The sequence below is a fragment of the Vanellus vanellus genome, assembly GCF_965231255.1.
Source record: "Vanellus vanellus genome assembly, chromosome: 5".
Classification (NCBI taxonomy): domain Eukaryota; kingdom Metazoa; phylum Chordata; class Aves; order Charadriiformes; family Charadriidae; genus Vanellus; species Vanellus vanellus.
In genome coordinates, this window is record NC_138910.1 from 6,340,153 (window position 1) to 6,356,090 (window position 15,938).

The following is a 15,938-nucleotide window of genomic DNA, read 5'->3' on the forward strand; positions in this document are numbered from 1 at the left end:
ATTTGAAGACTAAAATCACTTCTTCACATATAATAATTTCATTGAAAAAGGTAGGCTAAACTTTTAGCATACATATTCGTTATTGTGGATCATAATCTCACAGGAGAAAAAAAAAAAAGGCGGTGGTGGCAAATTCCCATGATTTCACTTATGCATTATATCACAGTCACTTTTATGTTCTTTGCTCACATCTGTCTTTCTGTTATAATTCACACCATCAAAATTGAGCACAGGAATTTCTTGCTGTAAGGATTGTCTAATAAAAGGCATCATCAGGTGCAAGCTACCGTTAATTTAACAGATTGATATTGCAGATCTTTTCACTCAGTCAATTCTGGCATGTTTGGGTGTGTAGGAGGATATATTTCCTTTATATTTTACACAAGTTTCACTGGAAAGTTCCATTTGTGTCTCCAAGCCTTCATATTAAGAATATTTTTGTTCTATGGATTGTTGTCTCATCATATACCTGTGAAGACTACTCAGTAAATGCTTTTTTTCCCTTGATATTTTCAGAGTTTATTTTCTTTTGTACAGTAACTTTTTACAGTTACTGCAATGGAAATTATTTTTCAGATCTGTAACTTTCATCATGAAACACTCAACTGTCTGGCTTTATAAATTAGTTATTTAAATATTAAAACTGCAGCATAGGCAACAATTAATTTAACTGAAAAGAAAATGAACTTGAAATGAACCTAATACTCAACATCTGTTGGAAAGGCAGTGTTCCCGAAGTTTAAAAGTTTTTTTGATCTGGGTTTTTACTTCTGGTTCATCAACGGTAATAACTTTTTCTGTCTGAAATTCAAATGCTGATGATGTTAAACTCACCATTATACAGACTTGCCCCATTTAATTATTTCATTTAAGATGTTTAAAAGATACATAACTATTTGGAGAAAAAAAGGAAATGTTCATACTTTTTTCTTCATGTAGAACATTGCTATGAGATTGTATTTCACAATAATTAATACTTTAAATATAGTGAAATGTTAACTCAGTGCAAAGCAGTAGTTTGTCAGTAGCCTAAGCGTACGGTACTGTCCATATACTGCCAATTACATTGTTCCAGTTGGAAAATATACGTGACAAATTGAAGATAAAGTTGAATTCAAACAGCTGCTATAATTTCATTTTCTTTTTCTCTTGTTTTTCCTTTCATGGTTAATTTTAACATTCACATGAAAACTATATTGTGTTGCCCTTGAGACTATTGGTCAAATCTAGGTCTGAGGTAATGTGATATGAAAATGTTAGCTAGTTCAGTTTGTTTAAAATAGTTACTTTTCCAAAAGACTTAGAGCACAGAGGAGTTCCTTGCACTTATTTTTATACTACTTTGTTAACTGAGAGAATATAACAGAGATGAGCCAATGAAACCTCTTTTCCTGCTGGAGGACTTCAACCACCCTGACATCTGCTGGAAAAGCAGCACAGCGAGCTGTACACAATCCAGGGGACAAATGGAGTGCATCAAGGATAACTCCTTAAGCCAGGTAATAGACAGCCCCACCAGAGGGAATGTGACACTGGACCTGATGGTCACCAATGCAAGCGAGCTAATCAGTGATGTCACGATTGGAGGCAGCCTGGTCTGCAGTGATCATGCACTGGTGGACTTCACAGTCCTGAGGGATATAGGTCAGGCGAAGAGTAAAGTCAGGACCCTGAATTTCAGGAAAGTAAAATCCCAGCTCTTCAAGGAGTTAGTCAATAGGGCCCCCTGGCAAACTGCCCTCAGGGACAAGGGAGCAGAACTGAGCTGGCAGATCTTTAAGGATGCTTTCTTCACAGCGCGAGAGCTCTCAATCCCCAGGTGTAAGAGATCAGGAAAGGAAGGCAAGAGACTGGCATGACTGACTGGAGACCTGCTGGTCAAACTAAAGGTCAAGAAAGAGATGCACAGGCAGTGGGAGCAGGGACAGGCATCCTGGGAAGAATATAGGGACACTGCCCGGTTGTGTAGGGATGGCATCAGGAAGGCCAAGGTGCAGCTGGAGCTGAACTTGGCAAGGGATGCAAAGAATAATAAGAAGGGCTTCTACAGGTATGTCAGCCAGAAAAGGAAGGTCAAAGAAAGCATAGTCTCCCTGATGAGCAAGACTGGCAAACTGGTAACAACGGATGAGGAGAAAGCTGAGGTACTCAACAACTTTTTTGCCTCAGTCTTCACTGGCAACCTCTCTCCTCCAGCCTCTCAAGTGGATGGACCATAGGTCAGGGACTGGGAGAGAAAAGTCCCTCCCACTGTAAGAGAAGATCAGGTTTGGACCACCTGAAGAACCTGAATATACAGAAGTCTATGGGACTTGATGAGATGCATCTGCAAGTCCTGAGGGAATTGGCTGGTGTAGTTGCCAAGCCACTCTCCATGATATTTGAAAAGTCATGGCAGCCAGGTAAAGGACCCTGGCAATGACCGACCTGTCAGCCTCACCTCTGTGCCTGGGAAGATCATATAACAGATCCTCCTTGAAGCTATGCTAAGGCACATGGAGGACAGGGAGATGATTTGAGACAGCCAACATGGCTTCACCAAAGGCAAGTCCTACCTAAGCAACCTCTTGGCCTTCTATGATGGAGTGACTACATCAGTAAACAAGGGAAGAGCTACGGATGTCATCTATCTGGATTTCTGTAAGGTCTTTGACACAGTCCCCCACAACATCCTTCTCTCTAAATTGGAGAGGAACAGGACATGAGCCGGCAATGGGTGCTTGCAGCCCAGAAAGCCAACTGTATCTTGGGCTGCATCAGAAGAAGTGTGGTCAGCAGGTCAAGGAAAGTGATTCTGCTCCTCTACTCCGCTCTGGTGAGACTTCACCTGGAGTACTGCATCCAGCTCTGGAGCCCTCAGCATGCAAAAGACATGGACCTGCTGTAGTGAGTCCAGAGGAGGCCACGAAGATGATCAGAGGGCTGGAGCACCACTGCTATGAGGACAGGCTGAGAGAGTTGGGGTGGTTCAGCCTCGAGATGAGAAGGCTCCAGGGAGACCTAATTGTGACCTTCAGTATTTAAAGGTGAACTACAGGAAAGATGGGGACAAACTTTTTTGCAGGGCATCTTGTGATAGGACAAGGGCTAATGGCTTAAAACTAAAAGAGGGAAGATTCAGGCTAGATATAAGGGAGACATTTTTTACACTGAGGGTGGTGAAACCCTGGCCCAGGTTGCCCAGAGAGGTGGGAGATCCCCCATCCCTGGAAACATTCAAGGGCTGGTTGGACGGGTCTCTGAGCAACCTGATCTAGTTGAAGATGTCCCTGGTCGTTGCAGGGGCGGTTGGACTAGATGACCTTTAGAGGTCCCTTCCAACACAAACTTGTCTATGATTCTATGAAACCTTGTTTTTTACTGAGACATCCTAGAAGGCTAGTACCAGAGCTACATTTTATTTGATTGATTAAATTTTACTAACAAAATATAATATAGGAATATAGGAAAAATATAGACTGTGGATCCTCAGAAGTATACTTTTTAATTCATAATGTAAAAATCCATAGCTGCTTTTCTGAAGCAGTGAGCTACAGAGTGTTAGCCAGTCAGTAGGGTGATTGACTTGACTAAGTCAGGAGAAACCGATAATCCACAATGAGCCTGAAGAAGGTCATTGTACTGTTTTACTCTTGGGACTTCAGGAGTTAAGGACTCAGGTAGGGTGTTCTGGCATTCAAGGAAAATGAGAAACCAAGCATTATGATATGTATTAATGACTGTGAAACTTACTTGTCATGCGGGGACATCGAGGCCATCCCATCATACATCTGTGTGAACTCCAGAGACCGTGAGGACTCATGGCTTAAGGACTTGAAGTCAGAAGACTGGCTGTGGTTTCTGTGTCAGTGTTGGCTCATTAGTTCATTGAAGTTTGAGTTTGATACCAAAGCTGTTACAATAAGTATTCTGATGCATTGGGAGGTAGTGCCTGCTTCTAACTTTTTGCATGATTTCTTAGTTATTGATTATAATTTGGTTTTAATGAAAAATGTGTTTTAGCATTGCAAGCAATTTTATTCACTTCTGAAAATTAATTTCTTCCCTAGAGTAAAGTCAGTAGAATTTCCATATATAACTAGACATTTTAATTCAGGCTTTTCTATGGAAGTAGCCTCGAATCAGCAGTTGTTGCCACAGAAGTTGGACTGGTGAAGACTGCTTTCATGTCTGCTGCATCTTAATAATACAGTAACTTCAGCTTCTCTCTGTAACCTTCTCTCCATAATACTTCCAGTGCAATACCCCACATCTTTCACCTTAAGACCTCGCCCGAGTTCCTCTTTTCAAAACAGATGTCTCCACATCTCCGCTGTGCTCCACTGTGAGCACTTGTAGACCCTTTCCCCTTTCACAGTTCCACAATTTGCTATCACAATACCCCATTTTCCTCCATGTATTCCTTAAATTTCCCTTTTTTCTCTCCACTCTATTCCCCATCTTCTGTGTGTCAAAACAAAGCACAGGCTGTTGCCACCCTGGAGCTGCACGTGAAGTGATACGCCGGCCAGCACATGTGCTGCGTGGCCATCTGGCTGCCAGTGAACCAGTCAATCATTCCGCTCTTTCGCAGTATACTGGGGCTCGGTCAGACAAGGTTGTGTATGGTGTGGCTTTTGAGTTTGTCAAGGAAGTATGGCATATGCGTGTTCTTGGTTTCACTTCAAAAGGAAATGTGTATTTTGACAAAGGTTGCGTTAGCTCTGCATGTTGATTCTTCCTACGGTTGGAAATAGTTATCAAAAACTAGCAGAATTGTCTCATGCCTCTACTGTGAAAATTGGAATACAGGATGTGCCTGTTCCCGTTACACCTGATAGAAATAGCTGGCAGTGCTTGGCATTGGATTTGTTTGTCTACAGCTAGAAACGTCAGGAAGTTCTTCACTGAAATAATGCTTTTATGCAATGACTGAAGGATGATGTTAAGAGTTAGCGTTGGCTAAGTGTGTTCTGTATGTTCGGTATGCTCTGTGTTTCAGTCTCACCCAGACAGGAGAGGACTGATTTGCTTTGCTTCCAGCATCCATTGAGATTGAGGAATAATGGGAACAAGCTGGCTGAAATTAATTAAGATAAACATGAAAATATTATGTTATAAGGGGAAAACAGCTGAAGGACTTTGCATTGGTTAGGTAAGGAGCTCTTCACTGTGAACATTTAGTCACTATGAGTTAGCTGAGTTCTTGTTTTGGAAGCAAGTTTAATTTCTCAAGTGTTTAGTCTGTTAAAATTAGCCAGGAAGCATCATTACTATGTTTATTATTCTTTTGGATCTGACAAAAGATCGTTTGCCTTTCAGAAATTCACTTTTGCAATTTCAGTGTGTTCTTCAGTTTCCTCTGAACTGAACCGTTGCCGTGTACCTCATGGAAGATATTTATGTGGAATGCGTTAGTTTGCATTAAACAAATGATTCCATCTTGAGTGTGCAATGCTGGTGCCTGCGTATGGGAAATCTAAAGGTTGGGGTTTTTTTCTGTCTTGGCAAGTCACAAATGGCTGATTTCAGCACCCCGATTCTCAAGTCGTGATAGTCTCAGATGTGATATCAAGGTGAGCAGTCCGTGGGCACTCTGGTTCATGACACCTAAGTCTAGTCCTTGACAGTATGGCCATTACGAGTAACAGTGTCATGCTACAGAGCTTTTCCATCGTCACCCTAACGTCTTTATCAAAACACTGACAGGATGTAGCTGTTGTAGAAAGCAGTTCTGTGATCTTGATGTCATCCTTCAGAGCTCCAGTAAAGCTAATAAATGTGGCCTTTTATATGCATGAGGGTATAAAGAAATACCAAGAAAGTGAAGGGCATTTCTAGCTTTCTTCCGATTTCCCCTCATTTTAACCTATTCTGTCTTCCAAGCCTTAGCAATAGGGAATACAGATTTTCTATGAGAACTGCTGTGAAGGCTTTCAAAAGTGCATATTTAATATTCTTTTCTTCTGTTTGCTTTATTTCTTCTTACTGTGTTTCCCAAAAGGTCGTCTTTGCTTTTTTCCTTTTTGTTTTGTGGTTGTTGTGACTTATTTTATAACCCATTTGTACAATATCAGGTGATGGTGTGAAACATGAAGTATTCAAAACTTGGTAGGAATACCACCCCGATACTGGTTTGAGGAAAAGTAGTAAAGATTATTACCTTAAAGAAATTATAAACTGTTGACACTGAGCCATCTTAGTAGTGTTCATTAGATGAATAAAAGACCAGCAAGCTCTTTAACTGAAGAGGCACTTTCATTAATTCCAGCAGGTAATGAGCCAAAGTCTCAAAATGACAAACTGGTACCACTGACAATTGTTGTATATTTCTGAACAAAACTAAAGCAATCTCTAACATTGATATTTAAATTACGTTAATAGGGCTTCAAAAATAACATTTTCCTGAAGTGATGTAAGTGAAATAAAGAATATACATCTCATGTATACCTTTCATTTCTTGAAATGTCTTTTAAATTGCTTTTCATTGTACACTGTTGTTTAAATTGTGATGAAGATTATCTTTGCATTAGTACTGACATTCATATCTTTTAATTTCTTTTTTAATGAAAATTTACGTTCCACAGTAACCGGTATTGCCACAACAATATGATCAAGCTGAGCGTTTCTATCCTCATGTCATTTAGAAACCTGTGTGAATTTAAGTGAAATCTTCATGACTCAAATCACCTGAAATACCACCCTTGAAAAATGTGTTGCACATACTGCAATTGTGCATCAAGTGAGAATTCTCTGTCATAATTTTTTGACGAGTCCTACATACTATGATTCAAGTATTCTACATGTGTGGATTGACAAGGATGGCTTGAAGTTTTATGCTAGTATGTGCATAGCAGGTCTCATTTTTTCTGTTATTTTAAGATCTTGTGTAAATTAGGATGAAAAACTTACTATTCTTGTAAGTTGGTAATTTCAATCATTTCTTTAAGACAGTAACTAGATCCTTAATGATTTTTATGGTAGTTGTCGTACTTATTAATTTGAACACTCAAGTCAAGCAATGAAAACCTGGAACCAGAGTTCCTGTCGTCTCTACGTACGTAATGGATATAGCAAAGTTTGAGAGCAATCCCTGTGTGGTAGTAGCATATGATCTGTGAATAAGGTTTTGTAACTTTCAGTTACAAATTGGGAATTCATTTTTTCCACTTAAAAATGTGTGAAAACCTATCACTAAAGAGAAAAAAGTAAATTTATAAATCCAAAATTTCTGTGTTTAAAATAAAAAAAAATACATTCTTTATTCTTTGAGCAATTTTCCTTAAAATTGATCTGAAAATTAACCTCAAAATCTTTTTCCCACCTTAGGTTTCAAACACATGTAATTTGATAGTGATCATCTTAATTTTTAAACTTGAAAATTTTACAGATAAAAAGCTTTGGTGGGCAGACCAGAACTTAGCTCAGATTGGTACCTGTAACAAAAAAGATGGAAGAAACCCAACTGTCCTGCGAAACAAAACTTCAGGTGTTGTGCATATGAAAGTGTATGATAAAGCAGCACAGCAAGGTATGTAAGATTTTAAGCATGTTTAGCTTTTAGATTGCCTATTATCTTTTCCCATGTTACTCTCCAAACGTGGCTACAAGAAAAGAATATGTATTTCATTGTAATTCTGGGATAAAATAATATTAAATATTTTTTATTGAACAGATTACTGAATATAATAGGATAATTGATTTAGAATATCTGTGTGATATATTTTGATATATCCTGTTTTCTGAAGTTTACACTACAGTGAAGTTTGACAGAATCTAAGTTTAAAATATTTAGTAAAAAAAAAAAAAAAACAAACAGTCTGAACCTCATCTCAAATTATTCAATTTTAAGAAGTGAAGTATTACGAGAGAATTCATTAATATTCCTAATTATCTATTTGGTTTAAGGCAGTTTAATTCATCTAAATTGACAGAAGTGACATTATCCTCATAGGCAAGCTTAGGGAGTGTGGGTTAGATGAATGAACAGTGGGGTGGATTGAGAACTGGCTGACAGATAGAGCTCAGAGAGCTGTGGTTAGTGGTGCCGAGTCTGGTTGGAGGTCAGTAATGAGTTGTGTCCCTCAGGGGTCAGTACTGGGTCCAGTCCTGTTCAATATATTCATCAATGACCTGGATGAAGGGATAGAGTGTACCACCAGCAAGTTTGCCGATGACACAAAAGTGGGAGGAGTGGCTGACACACATGAAGGCTGTGCTGCCTTATAGAGTGACCTGGACAGGCTGGAGAGTTGGGCAGAGAGATACCTTATGGAATTCAACAAGGGCAAGTGTAGGGTACTGCACCTGGGGAGGAATAACCTCATGCACCAGTACAGGGTGGGGGCTGAGCTCCTGGAGAGCAGCTTTGTGGAAAGGGACGTGGGAGTCCTGGTGGACAACAGGATGCCCATGAGCCAGCAATGTGCCCCGGTGGCCAAGAAGGCCAATGGCATCCTGGGGTGCATCAAGAAGAGTGTGGCCCGCAGGTGGAGGGAGGTCATCCTTCCCCTCCACTCTGCCCTGGTGAGGCCGCATCTGGATCTCTGTGTCCAGTTCTGGGCTCCCCAGTTCAAGAAGGACAGGGATCTGCTGGAGAGGGTCCAGCAAAGGGCTACAGAGATGATTAGGGGACTGGAGCATCTTTCTTATGAGGAGAGGCTGAGGGACTTGGGGCTTTTTAGTCTGGAGAAGAGAAGACTGAGGGGGGATCTTATCAATACTTATAAATATTTAAAGGCAGGGTGCCAGGGGGGTGGGAACAGGCTTTTTGCAGTGGTGCCCAGTGACAGGACAAGAGGGAACAGGCACAACCTTGAACATAGGAAGTTCCATCTAAACATGAGGAGGGACTTCTTTCCTGTGCGGGCGGCAGAGCACTGGCACAGGCTGCCCAGAGAGGTGGGGGAGTCTCCCACACTGGAGCCATTCCAAACCCGCCTGGACGCCGTCCTGTGCAACTGCTGGAGGTGCCCCTGCTCTGGCAGGGGGGTTTGGACTGGATGGTCTCCAGAGGTTCCTTGCAACCCTGACCATTCTGTGATTCTGTAGTATAAATCAGAGGTAAGATAGCAGAAAAATGGGGGAATATTGCTAATATTGCCAAAACTTAGTTGGCAAAGGGGGAGCTAAGATAATATGAAAAAGTGTAATTTGGGGTCATGCACACAGTTTTATGAATTTGGATATCAGTGATGAAGACATTTGGGAGATTCATTAGAAAGAGATTATTTCTGATTCTAGCTACTTTCAAAGTGTTGATGGTTGCACTGAAAGTGATGAGGAGGGGATCTACGTGAAACAAATAATTTAATTTTGCAGAGAAGCTTCCAAAAGAATGCAGGATGGAGCTAGGTGTCTGATGGATAATAAGTATTATACGTACAGAGTACATTAAGTCAGTTCCATATTGAGCACTTTTGGGAACGCTTACCATTTTACCTAATCTAGGAAACACCAAAGGTGCTTTGCCAGTCTCGCCCTTAGTTTTAAATATGGTGGAAAAGTAAGTAATAAACATTTAGGCATTCAGTAATGTTTCTGTCATTTTAAAATGCTTGAACTGCCTGCCACGGAGATGTGCAGATGGCCTCATGAGTTAGCAATGTCTGGTGTCTGTCATTAATATGCATCTTCCACTGTAAAAAAGTCAAGAAAAGGAGCAGTTCTGTCTTTTTGTACTACTGAACTTTAACCGTAAGGAGAGCCCTGAAGTTGTGTAATGAAATGTCACCTTGCTGATCCATATTTGACGGAGCAATGTAAGGATGGATATAGTTCTTATATCCAAAAGGATATAAAAATTAAACAGTGTAGACGGGATTCAGCTTTACACTTGCACAATTTTTTTTAAAGAATCTTTGCATATTTTGTATGCATCTTGCGTTTCATTAAAACAAAGTGACACGAGAGCAAATGTGATGAGGCTCTGTAGATTTGAATACAAATCTGATGTCCTAGATTATTTTTTTTTCCTTTCTTTACAATTTGTCCCTTTGAGGATACTTGAGGCTTTGAAACCTCACCTGTCTTTTCCATTTTTATGGTTGGATCATTAGAAAATATCTATGTTTTTACAATGAAGAAATGGTTTCTACTTCAAAATTAGGAATGCAAAAATAAATGCGACAAGAAGTGCTCTGATTCATGTGGACTTGGTAACTTGTAATCAATTAATTCCTTGAATGCCTTCGTAGCCTTAAATGTTTCTTCATGAAGCTTCAAATTTCTGAGATGTGTTTATTGTACTGTGTATAATGTTTGTTATAACTCTTATTAAAAAGTGTTCATCTATTACTTAAAAGTAAATATTATTCTAATTAAGAAGTAGGAGCATGGATCTGTGAGATCACAATGGAGCGTATCTTAAATATGCTAAACCAATCGTGGTTCATGAAGATACGAGGTTAATATAGGATTTGATGAATGAATACAGTATGATTAATGATTTGATCATGATCTAGAATAAGATACACTTTCTAGATTAACATCAGTGAGATTTCAGCATTGCTACTTACAAAATTAATGTACTCTTTTCAGTTTTAAGTTTCAGCTTTTACTTTAAAATAGGCAGATTCTCACTCAGAAAACTGAGTTATTAAAAAAAAAAATATTCCGAGGAAAAAAAATCCCCTAATCTAAGTGCAGAGTAAAAATGCTGTAAGTGTGAAGCATGGAAGGGTATATGACTAGTAGCTTACCTGAAATATTTTATGTGTATCTCAATTTTTCTAGAAGCTAGCTGCACAAAATCTGGTTTTGTTAATATTAATAAATTGATGTCAACAGTTGTTTTTAGTCAGGATTGCACTGTTCAGATTTTGATTCCTCTTGTGTCTTCTCCCGTCATGTTATAGGCAGCAATTCCTGTCAGTTAAACAATGGTGGATGCTCCCAGCTTTGTTTACCAACGTCAGAAAACACCAGAACTTGTGTGTGTACAGTAGGCTACAACCTTCAAAAAAACCGCATGGCATGCAAAGGTAAAATGGCTTTCCATATTTATTTTAACTCAGTTTTATGGAAATGCTGTAATGAGTAAATAAACTGTCTTTAATAATTTTAAGTTAAATAACCATACTTAATAAGTTTGATTAAAGCAGTAACAGAGAAATGACTGTTGTGGTTAGGACAGACTTTAAATTTAGCTTTTCATTTCTTTATTTATATCTGCATAGCTTTTTGTGGAAACTCTGAGAAATATGTTTTGTTTTGTTTTGTTTTAAATGTAGGCAGAAAAGCAAACCATCTAAGCCATTGTTAATAACAATACATATTTGTTCAAGGTCATATGCCTTATCTTTAAACTAAATTATAAGCTACAGTATCTGAAAGGTTGGGTATCTCATCCTATTGTATTGCCCTTAATATAAAGTAAGGCCTGATTAATTTTTTTTAATCATTCGTCTATTTGAGCAGGAAAATAATCAAAACGTAGCTTACATCCAAAGTCTTACTTTTTCCTTGAATAATACAAAACAGCCTTATGGTCAAGGTACCTTATAGTTGTATAAGTTTAATACTACTTATTCCTGTGAGGGTTTGCTACCTTAACAGTAGAATATACATGGAAGCGGAATTAAGCAACATAAATGTGGCTTTTCTACTTCAGTGCTTTTCATATGTGACTTAATAGCATGTTCTTAATGTTTTTTATTTCTTTTAAAAATAGTAATTTTTACTTTTACAATTACTTCTTCAGATATTTATAGATTTCAGTTGTGGGTTAAGGTAAAGCAGGTGGTTGTTGTGTATTTGAAATGTATTCCTCCTTTATGTCTAGCTATACTACTTTCTAGATCATAACAGCTTTTTATGATTAAATTTTTCTTCAGTTAAAAAGAGGTCATGAATCAAAAACATTTTTATTCTGTCTTGAAAATTCATGGAGAAAAACTGACAAGTACGGTTCTGTACATATATACGTGCTTGGCATTGTTCTTTTCATTTGCTAGCTAGATTTCTTCTTGCTTTGGAGAAAACTTTCTAATTCTCTACCTGAAACTTTTTAAGCTGTATTCTTAGGGTCTCTTCTAGCTAGTTCTTTACAAAGAACGAAATATTCAAAGAATTGGCGTGAAGAAAAGGGAGCTTTTTTGTGTATGGTAGCTAAAATTCTTCAATAATGAGTTATGTATCGTCATGCTGCATAATTTCCCTTAAATTTAGGAGTGTTCTGATATATAAGCAGATTAGGGCAACAAAGTATTTGTTCTAATTTTGGTTTTCAACAATTAGGTGTGATTCATCTCAACTGGGAATGACTACATAGCAAGAACTCTACACAGTTGATTTTCTTCCTACTTACTAGAAATAGGTGCATCTGGGGTGTGATTAATCTAACACGAAAGTAGACATTTCAAATGAATCAGCTGCATTGTTCCCTAAAACTATGTCTTTCTCTCTATTGTCTGTAAAGGAAGTGTGCATGACTAATTGAGATGAGATAAATCCCATGCCTCAAAAGACAATTTACAGTCTTGAGTCCTGCTTTCCATATGTTCTTCAAAAATTGTCTCTTGCTGAATATGTGCATAAAGTGCAGATGTGCACTGAAAATATTCTTAAACTTTTCATAATTCAAAACATTTTCTTAAGTTTTAATTTTCATTACCACTAATTACTTAATTATAAGGTGATGATTGAAATGGACAGTAATTCCCTTCTCTTTGTGAAACTGCATTTATCATTGAATTAGAAATACACCATAACAATTCGTGGCTGTTTTTTCAAAGAAATGGAGTTATTCTGGAAAACTACGGAGCAGTATTGGAAAACCATGTCTAGTGCTTGTCAATTCCTCAAGCCTTGTTAATTGGGGAAGTCTCCACTTTGCTCTCATTGGCTATTTTATTTTTCCCATAGGTATTGAATCATTTCTTATGTATTCTGTTCATGAAGGGATTAGAGGAATTCCTCTTGATCCAAATGATAAAATGGATGCTTTAATGCCTATATCTGGAACTTCATTTGCTGTTGGCATAGACTTTCATGCAGGTAAATATTATGTACAGTTTATTGTATGTATGGTAAATATTGTACACTATTCTTATAAATGAAATAAGTCCCCAGTTTTCAAACCTTCTAAGTATTTACAACTATATTTCAAGTTGATTGTGTGTTAGTGTTAACCTCTAGCTATTTATTATTTACAGTAAATAGAAAAACATGTATTATGTATGTATAGATCAAATTAGCAGCACTATACACTGTTTTTCAGTGGAGACATCACTGAGAACTTGAGTGGGAAACGTGGTTTTACAGAAGGTAGTCACAAATCTGTAGGAAAGGAGGTTTTATTAGTTCCTTTTTCATAGAAAAAAGCTTGTTCCTGGCATGACATTTTTTCCACTGAATTGTTTTAGTCCTACGTATTGTACCTAGCAGGTGGGTTTGACAGCTGAGTGGGATAGTTTTCTTTCTGTCCAGTAAAGCTCAGCCACTTCACTGCAGCCTACAAGCCAACTCGGTACCTGTTTCTTCCTTTTAGAAGCAGATGTTCTAACAGCCTGAAGAACAACCATTTCTATCTTAAGTACACTACGTACCTTTTCACTGCAGTGTATAAATAGGAAACTGTTTTCACTTTAGGTAGCATCAAAAATTCCCTCTGAAATTAGGAGGTTTCTGGTTTGCATGCACATGGAAGAAGATGGAAAGAAATGAAGGATCAGTCCTGAAAAGTAACTGGGTACATCTCCCACTGGTACTAAAAGGTGTCTGAATATCTTCAAAGACATTAGGAATTTTTGGTTAGTTTACAGAAAATGAGAGATCTGTGACCAAGTAGTGACCTGAAAACATCTTATATCTCCATATTTTTGCCATTAGCTCTTTGACCAGCCTTCCTTCTGAACTGATTTTCTCATGAGCTGTTTTTGGTACCCATTGAGTTTACAAATGAGCACTTCAGAAATAAAATTTTAAGTTACCTACGTTATATACATATGGACTTTGGATTCCTGAAACATACAATTATTTTGTCATACTCCATTGTTTTTCGTTTTGAAATAAATTCTGCCTGGGAATTCAGCATTGAGAGAGCCTAAGTTTTTGCTTAAGTATATGTTAATATATGCCTTCATATTAAAAACAAACCTTTTTCTGCTTGTTGTTTGACTACTTCATCACACAAATATCACTAACCTTTTCTTAACAGGTTAGGAGTTAAATTCATTGAAGTCTTCTCTTCTTTTGGCCTTCGTTCTTCACTGATGCTCTTGCACCTCTGCTTTGCCTAGCAAAATTCCAAGTTCACTCAACATTTTACAGTGCCCTCATACTTGTATATTTTTCTTTCAAACCAGTGACTGCTAATTTTTAGACCTTTCGTTATATCATAGGTATAGTTCAGTCACAGTCTATTGAGACATAAAAATCACTTAAAAGCCAGTGCCTTTCCACACATATCTTGGATGGGAAAGATCATAATAGAGCTGATTTCATCTATTCCTGGAAAGATACAGGATGACAGAGAAGTGGTAGCTACGCATGTTTCTGACAGAGAGTACTAAGACAAAGCGATTGGGTTTTCCAGGGATTATATTTGTTGTTATAGTATACTTACCTTAAAAAGTACCGGTTTTGAATTCAAGTCTTGCAAGCTTTACAAAGTTATGATGTGCAATACAGAAATCTGAAATTCCATCTTTTCATTCTAAAATACCGATACTAGGTTTTTATTGGGGATTTTGCATCTTGTGTTTTCTTTGGTTTGGGGATTTTTTTAGCGTAGTCTATTTATAGGGTATGCTAGCTCCTACTTTAGAGACCTTTGTTTGGACTTCACTAGCCAATATCAAATTAATATTTTGGAAGAATAAGATACATGTACTAAATTTTAGCTTTTTGAAAAAATGAGATTTGAGGAAGGATGAAATCGAATGAGGTTCACCACTTGTGTGATGATCAGTACAAGGAACATGAATATGATTGACAGTGACAAATGCATTGCTAAACATGAATGTGAATCTTCTGTAGCAGTGAAATCACAAGGGGATACTGTGTTATAAGAAATTCAGCTTTCAACAGCACTTCAGCTTAAATAGCAATTGTTTTTCTCATTTTGATACTTTTGATACCTTACCTTGAATTTTCGGAATTCATTAGTAAAACCTTTGATCATCAAATATGATTCAGAAGGCAAGTGGAGGTACTTCCAGAATTCATCTTGGGTTTTGTTTGTTTGTTGTTGTTTTTTTTTTTTTTTTTCTTTTCACTTAGTGCTTATTGCTTGTGTTTCATTCTTAATCGTGAAACATTCCCAAATTCTTATCTACTGTCAGTAATATTTAGGTTTGCAGAGTGGCTAAAATACATTAAGATATACTCGTAGTATAGCGTGTTTTAGTTAAAAGACTTACAGCAATATTTTTTGCAGGCATGGAAGAGGTAGAAGATAAATGCACCTTTTCTCTCCCTATATCTTTGTACTTCTAAATTCTCATAAAAGAACTACAAGAGTAGTTTTGACCTTTGGACATTTTTAGAGGTTGTTGGGGAGAGAGGTTGCCAGTGTTAAGACATAGGTTTGTAAAACTGGGTGTGATCCTAGTAGTCATTCATTTCTATATTGTTAAAAATGATGGCATTGTTTGTTCCTCTCAACATTATTCCGGGAAGCTCATCATACTTCTTACCCTAGAATCCGGTTTGCATTTGTTGAAGTTGGAGGAAGTTGGTTCTCCTCTGGTTGGAGGAGAATCTTCACGGCAGAGAAACACTACTGTATTTAAGATATCAGGGGCATTCTAAGTGTTGAAGAAATGAGAACATGTTTATTTGCAGAATGATGGTCTTCAAATTGATGTGTCAAACTAATAAATCCAAAACGCAGCAGCTACTAGGAAGAAAATTAACTCTATCCCACCTGAAACCAGGACAGTCTCCCAGTAAGTGATCCTGTTCATCAGGAGACACTACTTTAACTCCTACGGACTTAGAGGGCACAAACTACTTAA

The 15,938-nt window shown here is 37.8% G+C and overlaps 1 protein-coding gene across 1 annotated transcript in view; it reads left to right on the plus strand.

The window, feature by feature from the left end:
- The window catches only part of LRP1B (LDL receptor related protein 1B), a gene marked incomplete at both ends in the record, with an annotated part of 773,038 nt that overhangs the window by 565,574 nt on the left and 191,526 nt on the right, over positions 1-15,938 (plus strand). The window contains 3 exons of the mRNA XM_082483434.1: positions 7,370-7,514; positions 10,840-10,961; positions 12,844-12,975. Of these exons, the coding sequence (XP_082339560.1) occupies positions 7,370-7,514; positions 10,840-10,961; positions 12,844-12,975 (399 nt within the window). The remainder of the gene's footprint in view (positions 1-7,369; positions 7,515-10,839; positions 10,962-12,843; positions 12,976-15,938) is intronic.